The sequence below is a fragment of the Papio anubis genome, chromosome 7 (assembly GCF_008728515.1).
Source record: "Papio anubis isolate 15944 chromosome 7, Panubis1.0, whole genome shotgun sequence".
Lineage (NCBI taxonomy): Eukaryota > Metazoa > Chordata > Mammalia > Primates > Cercopithecidae > Papio > Papio anubis.
This window is the reverse complement of record NC_044982.1, coordinates 153950011-153975410: the sequence shown is the minus strand read 5'-3', so window position 1 is coordinate 153975410 and position 25400 is coordinate 153950011. Positions and strand designations below refer to the sequence as shown.

Sequence of the window (25400 nt, the reverse complement as noted above, 5' to 3'; positions counted from 1 at the left end):
TTATTTTACTATAGCTAATATTTTAAATGGAATTGATAAGGTCAAAGAAGAACACCAGCTCCAAATCTATATACGCCTTTTGCTGGAGTTACATAGAAGGCACATCTTTTTACTCAAAGATGTGGCTTCCTATTGGAAGACTCTGAAGAAAACTGTGATTACACAATGTGGGAAATATTTTGGATTTGCAGAAGTGTGGCTATATTTTGTTGATGATTTTAATAATGGCTACTCTCATTCATAAACTTCAAATAAATCACCCCAATAAAAGTTGATACTATCACCAAGGTGGCAAGTTACCATTTAAATAAAGAGGAAATGCAGACACATGCTGATGAACAAGTGTTCGTCATCATCAATGTCTTCCCAGTTAAAAGTGTACAAACCCCTACAAGTCACTTTATCTTTCTGGGTCTTAGTTTCTCATGTGCCAAAACCAGAACAAAGTTAGATGATGGGTAAGATTTCTTCTAATTCTTAGACTACATGATATTACAGAACAGACTCCCTGCCTAGTTTGAGATGATACATACATATATATATATACACACACACACACACACGCTTACTTTAAACAAGTGCCAGTGACATAAAATTTAAATACTATTTTAGTAGTTGAAGCTACAAATTAATATCTGAGTTCCACAGACTCTTGATCATTCTGTCCATTACTTCTGAAACATAAATGTGAAATGTGCTGAGGGATGAAGACCAGCTCCATTTAAGGGATATTCATGGCCGGGTGCGGTGGCTCACGCCTGTAATCCCAACATTTTGGGAGGCTGAGACAGGTGGATCACCTGATGTCAGAAGTTCAAGACTGGCCTAGACAACATGGTGAAACCCTGTCTCTACTAAAAATACGAATATCAGCTGGGCTTGGTTGTGGGTGCCTGTAATCCCAGCTACTTGGGAGGCTGAGGCAGGAGAATCGCTCGAACCCTGGTGGCGGGGGTTGCAGGGAGCTGAGATCACACCATTGCACTCCAACCTGGGCGAAAGGAGTGAAACTCTGTCTCCAAAAAAAAAAAAAAAAAAGATATTCCTATTCACGTTTCAATGCTGGCTGAGGCCCTATAGCTAAGACTCAGAATCCTGGATTTTGAAATCCAGTAATGTACCCAGCACTTCCTCTTGTTCAGTCATTATAAAAAGACCTATTTGGCAAGTATCCTCCTGGTCTTCTCATATGGGACCATTCTATGATCCGGCTGAAGGAGGTGGCCTTCAATGCTGAAACTCGAAAACCACTTTCATTTTAAGAGGAAAGAAAACAAACCTCTGACTCTCAAAAGAGACCAAGGGATCCATCTCGATGCTGGAAATCTGGCCACAGGCATGGAGGAAAGATCATAGGACGCAGGTTTGGAGTTTTCCGGCATCAATCCAGCTTGCTATTTAAAACTTAAAACCTCAGCTCTAAGGTAGGACACAAAGCTATTGAAAACTCTAAGCTGCATATTACCACAAAGCCCAGTAGACCCAATTTTTTGCCTCCACTTACAGAGAAAAGCAAGCACCACACAAGTGTATGGATTCCATGGGGCAATGGCAACCACCCTGTTCAGAAAATTTAAAGAGTTTAAATGAAGTGTTATTTTCCCCCTCAGACAGAGAAACAAAATATACGTATCAAGTACTAATTACTAACTGCCTTAGTTAAAATCTTTTGTTGAACAGGCAAACTATTACAAGAAATAAGAATAAATGACCAAATGCTTTGATGTTTTAAAAACAAATATTCATTCACCAAAACAGAAGTGAATAGTTCTATGAGAAAACATGTTTTCAAGCATCTGGAGAGAAATAAAAAGAGTAATAGCCATCTAAGAAGCAATAAAGAACAAAAGTAAGTTTAATACGATCCTGCATAAGAAAGCATTCAGTGGAGTTTCTGGTTAGTCAGGGAAGCCTTCTTGAAAGAGGCAAACTGAAGTTGGCTTTGGAATACAGAGATTTTCCTTTTGCCATTCAGGTAGAAACAAGTCTTCCATTTCTATAGATGGCACTGAAAAAGCCAGCCTGGCTACAAGGCAGGCTCACCTCCATCTCATGTGAATCTAACTGCATGGGAATACATTCTACGTAAATCAGCTGACTTTTTTTTGCCCGGACTGGTCTGGAACTTACTATTTGTATTAATCCATTCTCACACTGCTATAAAGATACTACCGACATGGCAACAGGAGACAGAGGGTGGGGCGGGAGCGGCACCAGACACTTATGGAACAACCAAACCTCGTGAGAATTCATTCACTATCAGGAGAACAGAAAGGGAAATCCACCCCCACGATTTAATCACCTCCCACCAGGTCCCCCCTGGACATGTAGGTACAATTTGACATGAGATTTGGGTGGGGTCACGGAGCCAATTTATTAGAAAAATTCAAATTGTTCCCATGCAATATAGCCTCTTAAAATTTTCCTTTAATACTTCTTTGGATATTTTTATCAAGACAACACAATTACAGTGACCTTGAGAGATGAAACATTTTGATCATGATTTTTATCCATAATTGAAGTCAGTGGGAAAATCTGATTTGATTAACAGAAAGCTGAATTCAGACATTTTCCATTTTTCCCCTGTAATTTGCAGCTAATTTCATAATCATTACATTACTTGCGAAATGAACTGATGATGAACCCCACGATGTAATTTAACAAGGAAAGGTAGCCGGGCGCGGTGGCTCATGCCTGTAATCCCAGCACTCTGGGAGGCTGAGGTGGGCCGATCAACTGATGTCAGGAGTTCAAGACCAACCTGGCCAACTTGGTGAAACCCCATCTCTACTGAAAATACAAAATTAGCCGGGCATGGTGGTGTATGCCTGTAATCCTGGCTACTTGGGAGATTGAAGCAGGAGAACTGCTTGAAGCCCAGAGGCAGAGGTTGCAGCGAGCCGAGATCACACCATTGCACTCCTGCCTAGGTGACAAGAGTAAGGCTCCATCTCAAAAAAAAAAAAAAAAAAAAAGAAAAAAGGCAGGGTTGATGGTATCATTCAACATTACACACTTTTCAAAACACTGCCTCAAACCTGCTTAGGTGTGAATTTCACAGCATCCTGGTGGGTCAGGGAGATTCAGATATTGTTAATCCTTTTTTTTTCGAGACGGAGTTTTGCTCTTGTTGCCCAGGCTGGGGTGCAATGCCACGATCTCAGCTCACTGCAACCTCCGCCTCCCGGGTTGAAGCGATTCTCCTGCCTCAGCCTCCTAAGTAGCTGGGATTACAGGCACCCACCACCACACCCGGCTAATATTTGTGTTTTTAGTAGACACGGGGTTTCCCCAAGTTGGCTAGGCTAGTGTCGAACTCCTGACCTCAACTGATCCACCCGCCTCAGCCTCCCAAAGTGCTAGGATTACAGGCATGAGCCACCATACCCGGCCTGTTAATCCTTTTTTATAGAGAAGGGAAAATACGACAAGGAAGACAACCAGCCCAAGCTCACATAGCAAGTCAATAGCAGAACTTTTTCCTCGACGCTATTTCTGCTACTATTAAAAATAAGAAAAACTAACCAACCAAACAAAAACCCACTAAAACAGGGAAATGGTAGCCGTGGTAGTAACAGTAGCAAAACCAACCAAGAGCAGTTATCCTATGTTGAGCACTGACAGTGAGCCAGGCACTATGCTGAGCCTCATACGTGGATTACTTCATTGAATAATTACTTAGAGGAACATTATGAGCAGACATCATCTCATGCTATGGTGCAGGGATCCGAGTGAAAGGACCTAGTATTGTTGCCTCAGATCTCACAGTCAGTGTGTGGCAGAGGTGTGATTCATCCTCATGGTTGTCTCTGACTGCTTGACAGTCTTGAACTCATTCTCTTACAGAAGGCTGGTGCCTCTCAGTTTCCAAGTCCTTGAGTCACTACTCAGAAGTCACCATCACAATGAGGCCTACCCTGAACACCCCATTTAAAATTGCAGACTCCACCCTCACCCTACTAAAATCGATTCTCCTTCCCCTGCACAACTATGGGATTGACAGGGTTTGTGTTTAGTGTTTGTTAATATAAGCTCCACAGGGCAAGGATTTATTATTATTATTATTATTATTATTATTATTTTTGCCCTCAACACATCCCAATGCTTAAGACACTGCTGTCCAACAGAGCTTTTTATACAATGGAAATGTTTTACATCTGTGCTATCCAATACAGCAGCCACTAGGCATAAGAACAAAATTGGAAAGTGGCTAGTGCAATTAAAGAACTAAATTATTTTATTTACTTTCATTATTTAATAGCCACATGTTACCATAGTGGACAGTGCAGGCCTAGAACAAATGCCTAGCACAGTAAACCCCTAGGAAATATTTGCTAAATGAATGAAATCATAAATAAAACCTATTTTCCATACAACCTGTAGACTACTTTCACTAACTACAAATTAAATTTTATTTTTATTTCATAATAAAAATTATGGCTTTTTATTACGGCTGAAATGTCCATAATGGCTGAAAAAGTCCAGATTAAAGTTTGAAAATTCAGAAGATATGGCCAAAATAGCAAGCACCGATTTCATGAACTATTGGCTCCCTTTGCCATCTGCCACGCAAAACCTTCTGAAACATTTCCTGAAAACAGGGAAAGCACCAACAGCATGTAATGAACTTCCATGAATCTCACACACACACACACACACACACACACACACAGAAAATATGTACTAAATTCCCATGATACACACACATACATGTACAGGTATGTGTGTGTATATATGATATATATATATACCATTTCCCTATATAATTACAGCTTTGGCATAATCACTCAGTACCTTTTTGACCTTGTTTTTTTTCTCAAAAGTCTCTGACAGAGGTTTTTTCTTTTGTTGAGTTGTATCTTTGGAGAATAAATACTCAAATTCACCAGGGTCCCGAATGTCAGGTTCTTCTAAGGAGTCCCATAAGGTTGGTGTAGCATTTTGGCTTAAAAGAGAAAATGACAAGTTAACCATAAGAACCAAAACAGGAGAGAATATAATACAATGAAATCTTTCTCAAATCCATTTTTTAATTTCATTTTTCTAAAAAAACACATAAAACTCTAATAATGCTTGGAGAAAAGCTTTTTATGTTATGCATTTGTTAAAGTCAAAATATACTATAGACCATTAAAACACACACAGACATATTTCCAAAAAAAATAACTGTCATTAGGTACAATCAAAGATAGAGCTCTAGAGAAACTTCTGAGGACTAGAAATCCTGGGATTCGGATTCCTGGGGGCACCCAAGCTGCTCTTCCTTCAGTCTGTGGCATTTCCATGATGTGTAAAAATGGCATCGTATAAAGGCTGAAAAGATAACCAATTTGAGACTTTGACAGGCTAACTCTGAAGTAGACTGAAAATGGAGTATCAAAGTAAAGATCTGCCTCCTCTTTGGACTTTTTCAACTACTTTTAAATATAGTTTTTAGGATTCATGCAGGTAAACTCTGCAGGGTCCTTAATACGTAAACAGGCTGTGCCTATTTTAAAATACATGATTCCTAGTATCTCAGTTCCCTATACAATACTAACAACAAAAACCAACCAAAAACCTCCTCCATTGCACCTCATGGGATTTCAACTAAAGCAGCCATCGGGAAACTGTGCTGTTTCGTCTTCCAGAAACAGGGGCACCCTAGTTTTGAAGGGAAGAAAGAACAGCTGTTGAGAATCAGGTGTAACAGAACAGCGTCTGTGAGCTGACTGCAGTGGTCACTCCTCAGGGCCCCTCAGTCAGAACACATCTCCCAAATGTTTACTTTCTTATCTGGATTTCAAACACTATTAATGCCCACTGGTCAGGCGTGGTAGCTCACACCTGTAATCCAAGCACTTTGGGAGGCTGAGGTGGGCAGATCACTTGGGGTCAGGAGTTCACGACCAGCCTGGTCAACATGGTGAAACTCCATCTCTATTAAAAATACAAAAAATTAGCTGGGCGTGGTGGTGGGCGCCTGTAATCCCAGCTACTTGGAAGGCTGAGGCAGAAGAATTGCTTGAACCCAGGAGATGGAGGTTGCGATGACCTGAGATTGTGCCACTGCACTCCAGCCTGGGTAACAGAATGAGAGTCCATGTCAAAATAATAATAATAATAATAAACTCTCTCAATGCCCACAAACAAATTTCATCTATATACTTACTGTTTATCAAACAAATGTATATGTTACAATCCATAACATCTAAAAGCTTTGTTTCCATACATATTTTCTCAATGAAAACTAAAAAGATAACTAATATGGAATGGGCCACAGAATGTTTTGATACTACACGTGATTTGATATTTAAAACAGTTGGCAGCCCTGGCACCTCAGGTCTGCGTGTTCACATTTTGCAATAGATCTGCCTTTCCCATGATATATGACATTTTGGTGTTGGCCACATTCACCTCTTCTCTCCTCTACTTTTTATTTTTCAAATTATGATTTTGCCAATAGTTGAACCATGTAATAGTATGACATATGGAAGTTATAAAGTAGAACAATAGAATGAACACCTGGGAAACCATTACCCAACCCAAGGGCTAGAACATTTCCAGTGAAGCACATCAACGTATGTGTTCCTCCCTCAGCCATACCCCGCTGCTACTCACTTAACTTCAACCTGAAACATAAGCACCATTAATGTGAAGTGCTTATCTGTGGTGCTGGGGGAGAGGTGGGGAGAAGCGGGATCTTGATTAAGGAAGTCAGTCGGGAATTCTGGAGTGAGCATTTGGCATGTTAAGGGCCACTGGTCTGGGCCTCGGGAAGGTTCTGGGCAGCTAAGGGGTGATGCCTAGAGTGAGGTGATGCAGTGTGTCAGGTCAACTGCTCAGCCCCATCCCCACTTCCTGCACCTGCTTGGCTCTAGCTCCACGGACTGTGAGGTCAGGCCAGTGTAACGAGTAATATAATTCACTTACATTGTGGAGTACATTGGCTTTGGGAGTCAATGGTGATCAGTTTAAGCACCTGATCACCATTTACAACACTATTTCTATGGGAAAGGCATTTCCATTTCCAATATTGAATGAAAGAATTTTGGAACACTGCCTCTCAGTGATTTGGGGACAGCCAGCATTTGGCAGGGCAATAATTAGGACCTGCTTCACAACGAATGACCTGCCATGGTGGTCAGCTGACCCCTGAACATACCATTCTAGCTCAAAAGGCAGGCAGGGAGAGAGAGAGAGAGAAAGAAAGACAAGGAGACAAATGAGAAACTTACTAAGAAGATGAAAAGGTAGTTAGATGAGGATTTATTTTGCTTTAAGTGTCTCTTGCTTAGTCTAGAAATCACGAAACAGACACCCAAGAAGGCAAAACGTCAAAAGAAAAAAAATCAGTTCATACCAGGAGTCAAAAGCAATTTACGTAGATGAGAAGCAGTGTATACATAATGCTGAAAATTCACATTTTGTTTCTGGCTTCCCAGAAGAGCAAGACCAACATTTATGATGCAATCATTATATAAACGACTTACTCCTCTAGTTGCACAAAATATTAAAGTATGATTTTGCCTCCTTTATGAGAAGGTATCCCAAATAATTGCACTTTTGCTCCTAAGCAAATACTCCACAGGCTCTTTGAATCATTTCCACTTAGAAGTAGCAGTGCTAATAGGTACAGAAAGTTGGAGAGACCCATAATAAAAGAACTTGAATATGTGGTACCACCAGCGAGTGTCCATGTTGCAGTCTTAACACATCAGAGATGGGCAGCCCCCATTTCAGGTTCAAATGCGCACCAAGCAGGGCTCTCTTGATGTCCTATTCATCTACTTTGCATTTTGCTCAAAAGTAAAGCCCTAGATATATGATGAAACCAATGAGACCTTCAGTATTCAATTGTTTTTCTTCTCAAAATGGCCAACTACATAAGCAGGAAACAACGTAGACAATGACGATCTCCAGCTTTCCCTTGGTCGTGTGCGAAGGGCCCGTATCTCCCAGTGGGACTCTTTGGTGGCTGCTGTGGTCTACAGTTATCTGTTGCTCATGAAGTCTCTTGGGGAAGGAAGTGAAGGCAGGCTAGTGGGACACAGGTGTGGAACAGCTCCCCGTGCTGTCAGACACACTCGTTCAGGGCTTACAGGTGGGAGGCATCGCCCTGGAATGGCTGTGCACTAATTTGAGAACACTAATAAGGAAACATGACTCAAAATAAATATTCTGGGAAATGATTTTTTAGGAAATGTCTGAGTCTTTATTGGGAAGAAGGGAATACTAGTACTTTAGCTAATGGCAGAAGCTATTACAGGATCATCTCACTTTTTTATGAACCATTCATTTGGGAAATTACAAAGTATAATTGAATTTTGAAAAAAAGAAGTATCGGGATGTTCCAAAAACAAACTCTTGGCCCTTATTTTTTGTGAGAGGAAAGGGGAAAATATGAAGCACATATGCTCAGTTTTAGGGTATTCCTCACTCCTCCACAGGGATTTCCAGTTGTTTTATCATTGTGAGTTGTGTGTTATTTTGTTTCATATCCTGCCTTCCCTAAGCAAAATGTTATATACATTGAAGAATGCACTACCACATCATGACTTGGGAAAAGTTGTGAAATGTGTCCTATATTTGCCGTCCTTTACAAACAAACTTTAAAGGAGAAAGTGGTCAAGAGACAACTTAAGATCTCTTTCACTGTCCTCCTTCCAGGCTCAGAAATAAGGCAGAACAAATCACACTCAAATCTGTTTGAATGGATGTTTCCAAGCAACTATACCTTGCTGCTTTACAAATCCTGCTTAACAATCGATACAAATGGAAGATGCTTTCAACTATCCATATACTGACACCTTCTCTGAAGAGCATCAAGGTATAAAGGAAGATGGGAAGAGTATTTAGCAGTTAGAAGAAATAGAGTTCAAGCAGAGAGAGTTTATATTTTAAGACTCTCCTCTGATCTAAAGAACTAATAACTTAGCCATGTCTCACTCTTTTAATAAAAATGGAAAAACACCCATTTCTGTTCAATGTCTATATTACAGGGTTGATTATAGCATTTAAAAACAAGACAGTAAAAAGAATTCTAAAAATCCTCATGAGCCTTCAGTATGCAGTCAGGTTCAATTCTTTATGATTACTCATCAATTGTAGCGATGTTGGGGAAAGCCCTGGCTTAGACCTGGACTCTTCTCTAGTCTATAAAATGGACCATGTGCCTTGGAGAAAAACCTAACACTGAAACACATTGTTTCTCCCAGCATCTTCAGAGAATATAGAGAGGCCCCGCTGGAGACAGATGTTCTCCCCAAACATCCCAACCTTGTTTATTCAAGCATTCACGCTATCACACTTGATAATGGGTGCTACACTATGGAGACACTGACCTGGTAAGAATAAAATATCACTTGGGCTAAATCCTAGGAATTCACATGTTGAGAATGGGATAGGAGAGAACTTACCTCTTATCACTTATTTGTATCCTAGTCCAGTATAAAGGTTTCATGGGACAACTGGGTTCAATGGCTGGTTTTCGAGGACATTGACTGGAAGAAGAGCCAAGTCCAAAGAAGAGTCCAGGGGGAGGTGGGGGTGCAAGTCCTGGGGGTGGTGGAGCAGGAGGAGGCCCTCCAGGGTTGGGTGGGGCAGGGGAGTTAGGAAGTGGGGGTGGGGGTGGCGGTGGGGGTGGGGGTGGTGGAGGTCCAGCACTTGAAGATAGAGGTAGAGGTGGCGGTGGAGGAGGCGGCGGAGGTGGTGGCGGTGGCCCAGCACTCACAGGTGGCACTGGAGGTGCTGGAGACAAAGAGTCAAGTCCCAGGGGGAGGGGTGGAGGGGGAGGGATGGGTGCTGGCAAGGGCGGTGCGGTAGGCAGAGGCAATGCCTTCTGCTGATTTGATGCCGTGCCTTCCATTGGCTGGAGTGCTGCATGGATGTCTTTGTGGTCATTTGGGGGGGAGAGCTGGCTTAAAGAGGAGATATTCAGCTTTTTGGGTACTAATTGATTACTTCTGGTTGTCTTGCTTTCGCCTTCGCAGGGCTTGAGGAAGGTCTGTCTGTCTGTCTGGATGCACACATTTCTGAAGGTCTTTGGAGGGCAGTCATCATTGGTGGAAATGCACACATCTCTCCTCTCTTCACAACCCCCTCGCCATCTGTGTTCTAGCTCGTGTTTCAGATTTTCGATGGTTTCTTCTAGTTTCGCTGTTACCACTGCATGCTCGCCCCGGATATGAAATGCCCGAAGTTCAAACTGGGCCTGTAGGAAAATTCAGTGGGAAAGAAAGTAATGAGTTTATTAAGAACAAATATAAGAATTTAGAAACTCAATAATACCATCACGGTGCCACTGTAGCATGACCCATATAAATGCAGGGAAATACAGAGACATTCTTTCAAGAATCCATAAAGGTGTACATTTCACTCTGAATTTTCCAGGGACCTACACAGGCAGGAGTCAAAGCACAATTTCATCTAGCCTGAGCTCACGGGAGATAATTTTCATGGATTAAGGTTTAAAGTACATCTGTTACTTAAGAACTCTTACCCAGTTTTCATATCAAACACATAACTTTTAATAAAGCTTTGGACATGCTTGAATCTCTGTTTTATAACTTTGGGGTTTGGTTTCATAAAAGAAAACTGTAAAGAAAAAAATAGGTTTAGAGCTCCTCTGGCTTAGAGCTGCTGTTCTCCCAGTCTCCTTAGAATGTCTCTTTCACTGAGTTTCCAAGACAATTCAGCAGACACAAAAAGCAAGAGAAGAAGCCATGATAACTTACTTTTTTAAAGTTTCCCTATAAAAGCCCCAAGATTAGTATTTCTGTTTCATAATATAGCACTAAGTAAGCAATATAAAACATAATATATTACAATATATTACAGTATGCCATTTTCTTCTACTTACACAGCACTTTAAACTATGTAAGACAGTAGCCTTTTTAATGCTTATTGCCTCACTTATTTTAATGCACTGAGTCTGTAATTGTACACTTATTAGCACAGAGCTAGAGTACTCATAGTCATTAACTAGCCCGTTCCTGAGCATTCAAAGCTATTCATCCTATGACAGTTAACTGGAAAGCAATCAAATTTAGAATTTGATGAGAGTTTTCAAAATCCAGTTTAACAGTAATTAAATATTTTTGGTCAACTTAATTTCTGCCTCCCCCATGAGATTATAAACTCCACAAGACAAAAATGGTGACAGTATTGTCTTTATACGTGTATCCCAGCAGGTAGCACAGCGAGTACAGAGCTTAGAAGAGATGGATGGATAAAAATCATGGGGATAGTTATATTCACTGTCACTGTCCCAAGAGCCTCCCTTATCAAGACTCTCTTCACTTCTCAGCACAAATATCTAGAATACCTAAGCACACACAAGTGCAGCTCCTTTTTGCATTAAAAAAGTAAAGAAATATTTTTAACAGTCTTGGAAGGAAAGGTATAAACATGGGAAGTTCGTCTACCTTCACTGAGATAACTTTTATACTATGATGTTTGCACAGTTCAGCAGATTGAATTATGAAGAGATCTACCACTTATCTGGTGTTAAAAAAAAAAAACACCTAACTTTTAACTATTTTTTACTAGGTTCAACTTTTCCTTAATATTCATTCTCAAGAAAAAAATCCTAAAGAACTATAGTCAGGAGAACTGAAAGACAAAGTTTTTTGAAGGCTAATCTTCTCATACGTGGACATGGTAGCTCTGAGCCAACTCTGAGGGAAGTGGCTAGCTCAGGACACTGTCTATTTCTTGTGCAGTGCAGAGCGTTGAGTGCCTGAATTTGGAGTCACACCACCTGGTTCACATCCTGGCTTAGGCACTTGCAAGTTCTATGACCTTAGACAGGGAACACTGTGTCCCTAAGCCTGAGTTTCTTCAAGTGTAAAGTAGGAATAATAGTGAGCCATCTCTAAGACTTATATAAAAGTAAAATGAGATACTTCATATAAAACAGTAGGCATTATGCCTGGAACATAGAAATATTTGGATAAATCTTACTGTTAGTTTCTGTTGCTAATGCTAATAGCAAAGCAAGAGACTAACAAATTCCTAATTATTTTTTAAAATTTTCGAATAATGCTACCTTTGTAGAGGGATAGGCATAAAAGTAGGAAAAGCTCAAGCAATCAGAATAAGCAATGTACTGCAAATATGAAAGTTTACCTAGCCTTTTGTGAGTTCTACTACCAATTCCCTAAAAGTAATTTCGAGCTTCACTCAACTGTGAGATCAAGATAATCTTTGTTTCAACATTGTATCATTTCCATCTTCATTTCTCTCTTTCTTTCCTGTCCACTTCCACCCACATCTTAGCCCTGATTACCACCCTGAATTACTCACCCACATTTTAATTTCATTCTAATGACTAGTTCGGTTCTGTTACAACAAACTAACTCTCAGCAGTTACTCTTAACTAAACCTTCTTTCAAGATTAAGAATCAAATATTCAAGAAGCAATAATTTTACTCAATCCTCAACTTCTTAATGATATGAAAGAATTGCAAAGACATATTGAATGGTGAAACTTTCCCTAATAAGGGAAATATTTTTTGGTGAAATTACTGAGTTTCTGCCTCCCCTATCGGATTATAAACTCAAGATGAAATCTTGTATCTATAGCAAAAGCCCTGGCCCCCACCTCCTCCTCTTTCTACCACTAATGATCTTCTAAATCTGTTGAAGCTGACATGTAAAGCTATATATCATTTTAGCAGCTTGGAGGTAATGCATTTCTTTAGTGTAGTGGGCAGAATACAAATTGGGCAGTAAAGTTCACCTCTCTGTACCTCAGTTTTTTTGTAAGCAAAACGGGGATAATAAAATGTACTTGACAGAGCAGATATGCCAGGGAGGCAAATTAATATATGTAAAACAAAATAAGAAGAGTGTTTGAAGAGTGTTTACTATTTCAGTTTGCTGTCATTATTATTGTCTCTCTAACACCTGACAGATCAGAGCCCAGTGGCCCCATTAGCTTGCTCTTGGTTCTGGGTATGCTTCCCAGCCCCACGCCCTCTACTGTCTACAAGCTCTATGCTTCTAAAGCAAAAATAGACATACCAAAATCCTTCTTAAATTCCTTTAGCTATTGCACTTTCTAACCCTATCTCTTTTCCTTCGCAGCAGAGCTTTTTTGAAAAAAACAAAACAAAACAAAACACTCAACCCATGCTTTATTTTCCTCATTCATTCACTTTTCACCCAGTTACTGGCCTCCATCCCCACTATCCTACTGAAACTCCATGATTTGACTGTTGCATTCAATCAGCACTTTTCAGTGATTTTTGACCTCTCTGCCACATTTGTTAGAGTTGACTGTTCCAGAAGCACTGAAATTCTGCTTCCCTGAACTCGATTCCACCTCTCTCCTTTTGTTTACTTCCTACTTCTCTGCTGCCCCTAGTCAATCTGTAGACTCATTCATCCCTTAAGTGTGGTTTTCTTGGCGTATTCCTTGCATTTTTTTCCTTCTCACACTATACAATCTTTCTAGATGATCTCATATACTCATATGATTAATGACACTAAGTGAGTACCTTCTAACTTGGTACCTTGAGATCATATTTCCAACTATCCTCTGGATTAATCTACTTAAATATTTAACTAGCTGCCTCAGATCCAACAGGCTGGAAAGTGAACTCATTGTTGCCGAACCCCAATGTGTTCCTCCTCTGAAATTCCTCCTCACCATTAATGGCCTCATCACCTCCAGTCAGCACATCCAGAAACCTGATGTCATGCTGAATTTCTTGCTCTCTCTCATCCTCAACATGCTATTGATCAAGTGTTACCGATTTCTCTTGTCACCCCCACCACCTCAATCTTTCACTGGACAAAGGCAATGAGCATTTTCTTGACACAAATTTAGCCACTTTAGTTCCAAGAAGATTTTGAAAAAAATAATAATAAACGCAGATCCCTAGTCCTTAAAATCTCTCCAATAATTAGCTGTTACTTGCAGACTACCACTAACTCTTTAGCACAGACACATCAACAGCTCTTCTGATCTGTTTTCTGACCAGCTTCTCCACTATTAGCTTTTGTCTCTTCCCCGGATATGCCCCGGATTCCAGTCTTCTAAACAGGTCCATGCTCTTTCATGCAGTCTTTGTGAATACCGTCCTCTTCCAATACCCTTCCTCTGTTGCAAACACCCAAGGTAGGGGGCAGATTACCAGGCACAGACTCCATGAATGGGTTCCTCACATACTATACTCACTGATATGGAGAATGACCAAATAAGAAGGAAAACAATGAATTTCCATGTACTGCACACCAAGACGCTGAGATGATAGTATGATAGTAAGAAATCTTTCTGGATCACTAAAATTTAATTGCCTCTCTCTGCCCCTCACCCCCCAAAAAAACACTTGCCTTTGACTTTTCTTGTTTCATAATCTCTTTTGATCATTCCCATTTTGTCTTGGTTGTGTTCATGATCTCAGTGTGGCAGAGCAACTCAAAATGATTAAAGTAATAAGCACCTAATTCATTCTCTGTCCATATTGTACCAATTATTTCAAATTGTGTCTGGCTCTATTATAAACGAAACATCTCAAGCTCATGCATACCATGAACTGAAGCTTTGGGAAAGCTAATCTTTAAACACTATTTTTATTTCCTGTTAGCTACCACTTCTACTTTGTACATGGATATTATGTGCTGTTCCCCCCTCCTTTATCCAGATACATAGCTAGAAAGACTGGTAATGATTCGGTGATTCTAATACAGACCAGAACTTTGTTAGATAATCATGTACTCCCAATCTTTGCCCAGGATCCTGAGAATCTTTAGGAAGTGTCAAGATCAGTCCCTTACAAAGGAAGCTACAGATAATGCCAGGTCAAGGAAACAAAATGCCTTTATATCCTGTTAACTTTACTTATACATTGAACATGTGCTTGTAAGCAGTATCCAATTATAAGCCCTCCTTTTATTTTTAGATCAATGTTCTTGAAGAGATATAAAGAAAATCTCAAGATTTCCCCTTTCTCTCACTCTCCCTGCTAAAAATCTGCTGATTTGACCCCAATACATAATTTGAAAAGAGACAGGTGCTAAGGTTTGATATCTTTCCAGTTTTTAAGTTTTACCTACCTTCCTTTACTCTTAATTTGTTAGCTTCAATTACTTTCATTTTTAATCACATCCTCTTCTCACCTGCAATAGTCTGCTATAATATATATGTCCATCTCTTAGTAAGAAAGATTCAAACTTACTAGCTTTGAGAGGACAATGCCAATTAAACCATCCTGTTTTGATTACCTTTTCTTCCTAGTGGCACAATTTTTATCTTTCTAACAAAGTGGTTCTCAAGCCCTGCTCCCATTAGAATCACCTGGAGAGTTTTGTGGACGACACTGGTGCTCAGGCCCATCCCCAGAAACCCCCATTTAATTAGTCTGAGATGATGCCTTTGCACAGGTGTCTTTAAAGCACCGCAAAAGATTCTAATGGGACCCAGAGGTGAAATAAACAACAACTGTTCTTAATCTGAATTCTGCTCTAACACAGCTGAGACAGTGTAACGACACAATATCAATGCGTCATTCTGGCAATGACTTTCACTTGGGTCATTTCAGCATCTCCAAAGAAATGTGTTATTTGGTATAGTCCCTTTCCTAACTCTGATATGCCCAATAAAGGGAATATTCCTTCATTGTCCAGATTGAGAATAGTTATTCTACACAGTAGACAAGCCTAAATTCTTTCCATGATACTCATGGCTCTTCAAAACTTGGCCTCTGCCTGCTCGCCCAGATATTTCCCTACTCTTTCCCTATGCTACACCACTACAGACGACCAACACCCACATCTCTACTCTTTCACACATGCTGTTTCATCTACTTAGAGCTCCTTTTATCCATTTTCGCCTAGTGAAAGCTCTGAAAAAAAAAATGCAATCAAGCTCAACTGAATCTTCTGGCTTAAACTTTTCTTAATTCTGCTTGGCAAAAGGTTTCCTTTTTGTTTCCAAACAACATTCTAGGTTCACGTTGCATTATAGTCATTTATGTTTATCTTCTTTCAAATCTAAAAACTGCAGGCAGTTGGGGACCACAAGTTAATCATATTTGAACCTCCAGAGCATCACACACTGCTTGCCTAGTTAGCCATCCAAAAATGCTTATTGATTTTAGTGTTAAATATTAAGACTTCCTCAAGCCTCTGTATTACCCATCCATTTGTAAGTGAAACTCCAAAAAAATTTAAGGAGAGATAAAGATCTTTTTCTCTTTGCTATTCCCATACACAGCAAACTCTTAAGACCTGTTGTCAATTGTTAGCCATTACAGACTAATACTGAAATGAGAGCAGACATACTAAACACTCCTCTGATCTCTTTTCTGATACTTGCTCCACTTTTGGACTAGAACACTCATAAAACATCCAAGTTTTTTTTAATGAAGATATTTCTAAAAGTTGATGTTGATCATGTTAGTTTTAATCATTCAAAATACTTAATATAGACAAAATTCTCTTCACAGTCAGCTCAAAGGCTATTCCCATACATATAATGAACTAGCCAGTAGAAATGAACCACATTTGTGATTCTAATCTGATTAGGAACTGGACTCTAGCAACTTCCCCAGCCTCCTTTGGGGATGGTTCTCCCTTCCCCTACCAAATCCTCATTATTTTTTAATATCCTCCCCATTACCACTGCTCAGAGATATCATCGAAGGAACACACTGTACTGAAACCCAAGCAACAGAGGAGACTTTTATTTGTCTGGTCCCCACAAGCATGTCTGTCAAAAAGAAGGTGGAAAAACGCCTACTGATGAAAGACATCGTGTGGGTGCCAAGCACTGTGGAAAAATCATCCGTTAGCATTTTGTTGTTACGAACATTCTCTCTAGGTGGTGCTGCCAGGGCCAATAAAAAATCAGGTTATCTGCTGTACAACTTGACTAAGTCAGTCTTTTCCAGGGACTCTTCCAAATTCTACATCCCTAGGCTGGGGAAAGCTAGACAGTCCTTGGGGGCTGCATGGAGGCTCAACAAAGCTTTGCCACCTCTGAAAAGTGTAGTGTGAGCAGAGGGAAGGAAGGGAAAGTGAGGCTTGGGAGCACAAAATGCCTCGAAGGGATGGGATTCAGTTCTTACAGAATGCTTAGGTAAGGCAAGGAGATGGTGATTCTATGGCTTTGGATGTGCGTATGAGTTTTTTCTGTTTTCTTTTTGAAGGTTGCCCAGAGACTTCAATAACCCCTTAGTTAATTGGCTTATACTTGCCACTGTAAAAACAAAAGTTTTTATTAATGAAGAGAATGGCACTGGGTTTGATGAGAACCCCATAAATTAACAAAAGCTGGTTTTAATTAACTATTACAATTTTTTTGTTCTTATCAGAAATGAAAGCACATCAAGTTACAACCAAAAGGCCATCTCAAGGACACTTAGAAACATGAGGCACATTTGACACATTTCTGTAATTAGAACTTGCTGGGAGGGATAAAGACATAGAGAAACAGGGCAGGGAAAGAAGGGGTACAGAGTAATTGACACGAAGTTGACTCCGAGTAAAACCCAATGCATGCAATGCTGGAGAGTACACATGTGTAAAAACGGTGCTGACCTCCAGTAATCACCTGCCATGTTGATGCTCGGGAAAGATAAGAAGAGAATCCAAACCAACATGGCGTGAGTGTTCCAGGCACTATGCTAGGTGCCTTCATCCTTGCATCTCTGCAAGGCAGACATTCTGGGGGAGGTATTAATCTGTATAAGATCCCACAGCTAAAAAATAGTAACAAGGGGATTTCAATCCTGGCTGATATAAAAATTTATGCTCTTTCTGCCTTACTATTTTGAATTAATAACAGCTGACTCCCTAAACTGACATCCAGTAAACACCAGTAACTCATAATTAATGATTAGTAACACTACGTTACACCTATTACTTACAATGTATTTGCATTACATCAATGCATATAATTACGACAACAGTCTGTGACAACACTGGTATTGTGGCTGTTTTCCAGATGAAGAAAGAGAAGCACTGAGGAATTAAGTAAATTGCCAATAAAAGATAGACTAAGTTACTATCCACCTTATCACTGATCTTCAGTGGCTAATAATCCTTCCCATGCAATACATTTTAGGAAGTCAGTATGCTAACACGCAAAAAAAAAAGATACTTTCTAGTCTCAGATACTTTCTTCAAAATACTTGCCCTCCATCCTCCTGAAAAAGAAATGGAATGATTAAGTAAATAATTGATTTGAAGTTTCTTGGCTCTCAGGTGGAAAAAGCATTGGGTTCAAAGACTTGAATTCTACTCCTGGTTATCTCAATCATTAGCTACTTGCTCTTAGCCAAGTTTTGAATTTCCTCTAAGCCTCATTTTATATCTATCTCAAATGGGAGGTTTAAAGTATTTAGTCATTAAGATTTCCTCTAGTACTAAAACATTAATAATTTCCACACCCAAGACTCTCATATCACTTTGTTTCAAAGCTTCTTTGAACACATCTATATTCATGAAAACTTCGTAAGGGCTTAAAGCACAGTATTATCTAAGCAATACAAAGAGAGTGTCTCAATTCTCATTGTGAATGCAAATGTTCACATAAAATCAGACTCAACAAGGTGCTCTGAAAACCAGTGATGAGTATGCAGTTTAGACAAAATTATTCTTTTTTTTTTTTTTTTTTGAGACAGAGTCTCTGTTATCAGGCTTGAGTGCAGTGGTGCGATCTTTACTCACTTCAACCTCCGCCTCCCATGTTTAAGTGATTCTCCTGCCTCAGCCTCCCAAGAAGCTGGGACTACAGGTGCATACCACTACGCCCAGCTAATTTTTGTATTTTCAGTAGAGACAGGGTTTCACCATGTTGGCCAGGATGGTCTCGATCTCTAGACCTTGTGATCCCCCGCCTCAGCCTCCCAAAGTGCTGGGATATGAGTCACTGCATCCAGCCTATCCATTATTTTTGAAAGGTGATGGTTAATTACAAGTATTAAGGAATACACCTTTAAAATCAGCAAATATAACCATGGATAGTCATCCAAGGAAGTAGCAAGAAAGTAAAACAAATGTTTGAAATCTGCACTGAGGTTTATACTTGAGACACAAAACAAAATTGTAGCCAGAGTGCATTTTAGGAAATAAAAGGCATTGTTACTTATGGGGGAACTTCAGTAACATTTTATTTCTAAATTATTAATATCCAAAACATAAGTCACAGAATCAATATATATCCATGGAAATGACTTTCAGACTTCATTTTTCCAAAAAGTAGTTCTAAACCCGAAGAGCAAACCTAAGACTGCACATTTTAGGCGATGAGCCAACGTACTAATTCCTTCTCTATTAAAAGAGAGAGCTTGCAATTTTATGTTGTATTATTATTATCACTACTGAAGCTGCAGCTAGTCCAATGAGGCATTACACCATTCTAGAGTACATTCAAGTTTAGAAGAAACAGATGATAAGCCCTGGTCCTTAATACACTGTGATGAACTGTGGTTCTCCAATTAATTACAGTAATCATTTTAATATTTCCCTCTAGATTCCTCACACACTTGTCTATAAAGGGACACTATCCCATGGCCAATGTCCATCTGCACAACAGGATCATTTTGAACACGATGATGTGGATTCCTCAATCATGTTTGCCTTACATACTCCCAACACTTAGTACATTTCTTAAATTGGAATTTGGTAGGAAATGAAAAAATGACATTAGGTCAATTATACAGAATTATCAAATGGTGTCAGTTGATATCAAAAGGGGCCAGCTGTTGAGTTCTTTCTGGTGTAAAAGCTGAAACTTATGCATAAGACTCTAGGAGTATTGACTAGAGTCAATCACAGTCAAGTTCCCACAACTTTACAAACGATACAGCTCTCTGGGAGCAAGAAGAGGCTCAGAGGAGTGGTTGGTGATAAACGTTCTGCGATGAGCTTACTCTTTATAGCAGTGCTGTATAAATCTGGTAGAAGGCAAACAGGTTTTCATTACAACAAAGATGGCATCCCTACCAGCCAATATTCAAACAAGCTTTGAGAGCATCTGCAAAGTACCAGATGATCCTGTGAAAAATAAGAAACCATTTGCCCAGTGCGGTGGCTCACGCCTGTAATCCCAGCACTTTGGGAGGCCAAAGCAGGCGGATCACGAGGTCAGGAGATAGCGACTATCCTGGCTAACAAGGTGAAACCCTGTCTCTACTAAAAAATACAAAAAAATTAGCTTGGCCTGGTGGCGGGCGCCTGTAATCCCAGCTACTCGGGAGGCTGAGGCAGGAGAATGGTGTGAACCCGGGAGGCGGAGCTTGCAGTGAGCCGAGATCGCGCCACTGCCTTCCAGCCTGGGTGATGAAACAACACTCTGTCTCAAAACAAACAAACAAACAAACAAACCATTCATACTTCGAGAAGCTCACATTCTAGGTAGAAATAATAATATATTTGTAAGTTACGATTAATTCCCAGGACAACTGAGCTGGTGTGAGTTTTACAGTGCTATTATTCTTATAATTATTCAGACATAATTTTTTCCTTGACAACTGAAGAAAACCCAGGATCATACCATCAACTGCATTTGATTCATCCAGCAAACGCATACCAAGTCATTTGTGTTCACTGTATATTCCATCAGCAACAAGCTACTCCAAGCCCAACCATGCATAAACCAACCTCCCTGAATTAATTTTTGCAAGTAAGCAAGGCGATATTTGGCTTTCCACCTTCATTACTTAAACAAATGACCAGTGATGCATGCCTGGATCACAATCACCTTCTCCTTGCCACTTCAAGTTTTCCCAGGGATTAGTCACTTGATAAATCTGCCATTGAATGGGTTTTAAATTATAGGCCAATCGACAGGGCAAACAAACAAGAGGGTTTGCTTGTCTTTCTTTAGGATTTGGGTTCTGGCTTAGGATGCCTCCTCTAGAAGAAGCTAGGAAGGGAAATGTTTTAAATTTCCAAAAATTGCTCACCCCAGCCAAAAGGTACACTCATTATACAAGACATAAGTTGAGATGCCAAAAAGGGATCACAGAATTGAATATAGTCTTAATTCCTTAAAAAGAGACCCAACAAGAAATATTTTCTACTAGAATTTGAGTGTCTAGGTCAGTTTGGAAAAAAAACAAAAACAAAAACAAACAAACAAACAAAAAAACTAAAATAGGGTCACAGTACTTGGCTTTAGCTCTGCATAAGGCTACTATATAACCTTAAATTTGCTTTATATATCTGGCTTTTTTTTTTCTTTACAAACCAGGTTTCTAGGGATCCAAGGAGGTGCTTCAGTTCTGTAAACACTTAGTTTTCACACTATTTTAAAAGAATATTTAATCTTAAATATTGTGATTTTTAAAACTGTACAGTATTATGCCACAAATTTTACACATTTATATACCAACAGCACACCTACTACTGGGGTACTTGGTTTTCTGTTTTGTTTTATTTCAGTCTTTGGAATACCAAATTTTCTCTGATTTTCTGAATCTATGTCTCTAAAATGGTTTCACTGATTAGGGAAAATTATAACTGGTCTATTTTCCTTCTTTTTCTTTTTTCTTCTTTTAAAATTCAGACTCATGCATATACACTTTGGGAGGCCGAGGAAGGCGGATCATCTGAGGTTAGGAGTTCAAGATCAGCCTGGCCAATGGAAAAACCCCATCTCTACTAATAACACACAAAAAATTAGCCAGGCGTGATGATGCACACTTGTAATCCCAGCTACTCAGGAGGCTGACGCACAGAAATTGCTTGAACCTGCGAGGCGGAGGTTGCAGTAAGCAGAGATTGTGCCACTGCACTCCAGTCTGGGTGACAAAGTGAAACTATGTCTCAAAAAAGAAAGAAATTTCCCATAATTCATGTTTAATTTTAGAGACTCTTTTACTTTATTCCATTCTATTCAAACCCTGGGATTTTAACAGGAATTTTTTTTTTTTTCAAAAAATGTTTCCATTTGTAACTATGTATTTTGTAAAATGTGATTTTTGAGATTTTCTGTCACTAAAATATTACATTAAAATTAATTAAATTCTGTGCTAACATAAGACTCAACAGTCTTTGATTCAACTTCTCAGTCAACTTTGTCGTCATCAAAAAAGCATCTTAATGAAAACACAGAAGAATATACTTAGGACCTTGGATTAGGCAGAGTTCTTACATATGCCATCAAAAGCATGATTCATTTAGCACAGGACAGCAAAAGCATGATTCATTTAGGATATTGTACTTAGTTTGATTTAGGCACTCTGCAATGTATACACATATCAAAACACAATATTGTACACCATAAGCATATACAATTGTTGTCAACTAAAAAATTAATTTTTTAAAAAGCATGATCCATTTAAAAATTGATCAATTAGACCTCTTCACAATTAAAATTTTCTGTTTGTTTCAAGTCTGTAAGCCACACAGGGAAAAAATGTTGGAAAACAAATAACGGACAAAGGACTTGCTTCCGGAGCATAGAGAGAACTCAGTTAAAACAAAAATAAGGGGGGGAAAAAAAAAACTCCCTCCACCCTCCAAGAATGGGTAAAAGATTTGAACAGATAATCTACCAAGGGAGACATGTGAATAGCAAATAAGCACATAAAAAGATGTTCAACATCACTAGCCATCTCAATAGGGAGACACAAATTAAAACCACGTAAGGCATCACCACTGCACGCCTACTGGGAGAAGGGAGGAGAGCGAAGAGTGAGAGAAGAAAACAGACCAACCTGACAATACCAAGTGCTAGTGAGAATGTGGAACAACTAGAACTATCAGATTGCAGACGGGAATGGACAGTGGTACAGCCACTTCGGAAAGCAGTTCGGCCATTTCTTATAAAGTTAAACATACACTTTCCATATCAACTATCAATTCCACTCCTACACATTTGCCCAAGTGAAACAGAAACATAGGTTAACATGAAAATCCATATACCAATGTTTTTGGTAGCTTTGTCAGTAATAGCCTGTGATGGTTAACTTTATGTGTCAACGTGACTGGCCCCCAGGGTGTCCCGTTATTTGGCCAAACATTATTCTGGGTGTGTCCATGAAGGCGTTTTGGAAGAGGTTAACATTTAAATCTGGAGGCTGGGTAAAGCAGATTGCCCTCCCTAATGTAGGTGGGCCTCATGCAATCTGTTAAAGGCCTCAATAAAACAAAAAGGCTGACTCTCTCACTACTAAGAAAAAATTCCTCCTGCCCAATGGCTTTCGAACTGGGACATGGGTTCTCTTCCTGTCTTTACACTTGAACTATTCTTGGGTCTTGAGTCTGCCAGGCTTTGCACGGGAACTACACCCCGAGCCCTCCTGGATCTCAGGCCTCTAGACACAGACCAGAGCTATACTGTTGGCCCTCCTAGAGCTCCAGTTTACCCTGCAGATTTTGGAACTTATCAGCCTCCATAATCATGTGAGCCAATTCTTTACAATAAATCTCTTCATATACATTTTAAAATATTCACATTAATATATATCTATATTTTATGTATACACACACATGTCCTATTAGTTCTGTTTCTCTGAAAAACCCTGATGAATATATTGCCCATAATTAGAAGCCACCCAAATATTCTTCAACTGGTGAGAAAATAAAACCGTGGAAGGTGCGCCAAGTGGAATCCTACTCAGAAGTAAAAAGAAATGGACTTCAGGTAGATGCAACAATATGGATGACTCTCAAATGCATTCTGTTAAGTGAAAGGAGCTGACTCAACAGACTATATATTGCATGGTTCTATGTATATGACTTTCTGGTAAAATCAAAACTGTACTGATAGAAAACGTCAATGGATGCCAGGAGCCTGAGGTCAGAAGAGGGGTTGTCTTCCAATTGACACAGGCAAATGTTTTATGGTGATGGAAGTGTTCTATATCCTGACTGTAGTATGCTTACATGACTGCATGTTTTTGGTGACACCTCAGATGATACAAACAGCAACTTTTTATTGCATGTAAAATTATATCTCAACGAAAAAAATCTCTTAAAGACTGACATTATAAGTGAAACATATATGTTAGATGAATTAAAAATTGTAAAATAAATGAACACTACTAAAATGTTACACAAAACTTGGGCTTCCACAGCAAGATTCTGTCTGCAACAAAATCTCTGTCGAAAAGAGACATTATCACAGACAGTAGGGTAAAATGAGTTCCAAAGTATCTAAAGTACTACTCACATCTTCAAAAGAGACTCAAGTGTTCAAATTTCTTGAGGTAAAAGTTTAACCTCTTTCTCATCAATACTACAGCATTTTGCACTCCTATGACCCACCTTTTAGAGGTTTCTCCGTCGAGGTGAAGTCAGTGCTAAGATAGGATTAGCAGTAATCCTCTAAGATGGCACTGCCACATTCAGTATCATTCTTTCACTGCAGCTACGTGAGAACATGGCCAGGGGAGGGAGTGAACGGCAACCAAAAGCTCACAGTGTTAAATTAAGCAGAATATTATGTTGCATTTAACATTGTGATGTCGCATTTCTTTACCTTTCTCTACAGCCTATTTTCTATCACAGTACTTATGATGAGTGTGATTTTTTCATAGTAGTTCATCAATAAATGCTTCCAAACAAAAAAAAGTTCCTGCTTTTATAAGAAAAAAGACCTAATATCTTCTATTCCCAAGCCAGCTTGAAGAATTTTTTTCAGTTTTGTTTTTCTTAAGCCAGTCTCCAACACAACATCAGGTTTAGCTTAAAGGACTACTTCGGGTTATTTTCTTTTATGCAATAGATTAATATTTTTTCTTAGTTTTAAAGACCACCACCTATCAAAACAGATAGTCTGTCCCACAGTGCAATTAGAATAGTTTCCTCCTATATTTAAAAGGGTCTCCAAGACAGATAAGGGCTATTATTCCATCAGTATAGTAAGCTGCAAATTCTCCCTCAGGTCCCTACTCTGTAAAATGAGGATGATAATACCCATCTTGCTTCCTGATATATTTTTCATGGGGAGAGAAAGACTCTGAAGAAACTTCACAACAAATATAAAAACACCCTGAGAAACACTGAAGGATTAATATCATATTGGATACAACTAACAGCAACTATTTGGGATTCTAGTGCATTATCAATCAGAACCTATGAGCACAACCCTGACATCCATGTAGAGTTTATATGTTTGTTTAGATGGTGGTGGCCTTAGAGGAAAGTGTGAACACATTGTGGCTAAGTGAAATTCAACATTTTTTCTACACAAATTGCACTAAGCAGGATCCATATATCATGAGAACGTATATCAAAAGGAACCATCATTGCATCATGCAATAAAAAGCTAGGAAATCACTTGTGTGCAAGACACACTGAAGTTTTGTTGAGTCTTTTTCAAGCAATTTTTTAACATATTTATTGATAGGTATGTCTCCTGTCTTTCACCTCTACCTAAAAAGTGCTTAAGGTCTCCTTTTCTCTGTTCATCCACCACCGAAAACAAAAAGAAAAAGAAGGGCAAAATATTTGCCTTACCT

The 25400-nt window shown here is 39.3% G+C and overlaps 1 protein-coding gene and 1 non-coding gene across 9 annotated transcripts in view; one reads left to right on the top strand and one right to left on the bottom strand.

Moving 5' to 3' along the window:
• FMN1 (formin 1) overlaps positions 1–25400 on the bottom strand; it is a 419748-nt gene that overhangs the window by 191877 nt on the left and 202471 nt on the right. For all 8 annotated transcript variants that reach the window (XR_004185219.1, XM_031668862.1, XM_009209842.4 and 5 more), the window contains 2 exons: positions 9399–10192; positions 4795–4945 (listed from right to left, as the gene is read on the bottom strand). Coding sequence is in view for 7 of the 8 variants with exons in the window: in XM_031668862.1 (XP_031524722.1) it covers positions 4795–4945; positions 9399–10192 (945 nt within the window). In the remaining variant the exon portion in view is untranslated. The remainder of the gene's footprint in view (positions 1–4794; positions 4946–9398; positions 10193–25400) is intronic.
• Positions 11425–11489, top strand: LOC116276232. The gene has a single exon (XR_004185661.1). It is a non-coding gene; the product is annotated as a small nucleolar RNA SNORD77 (small nucleolar RNA).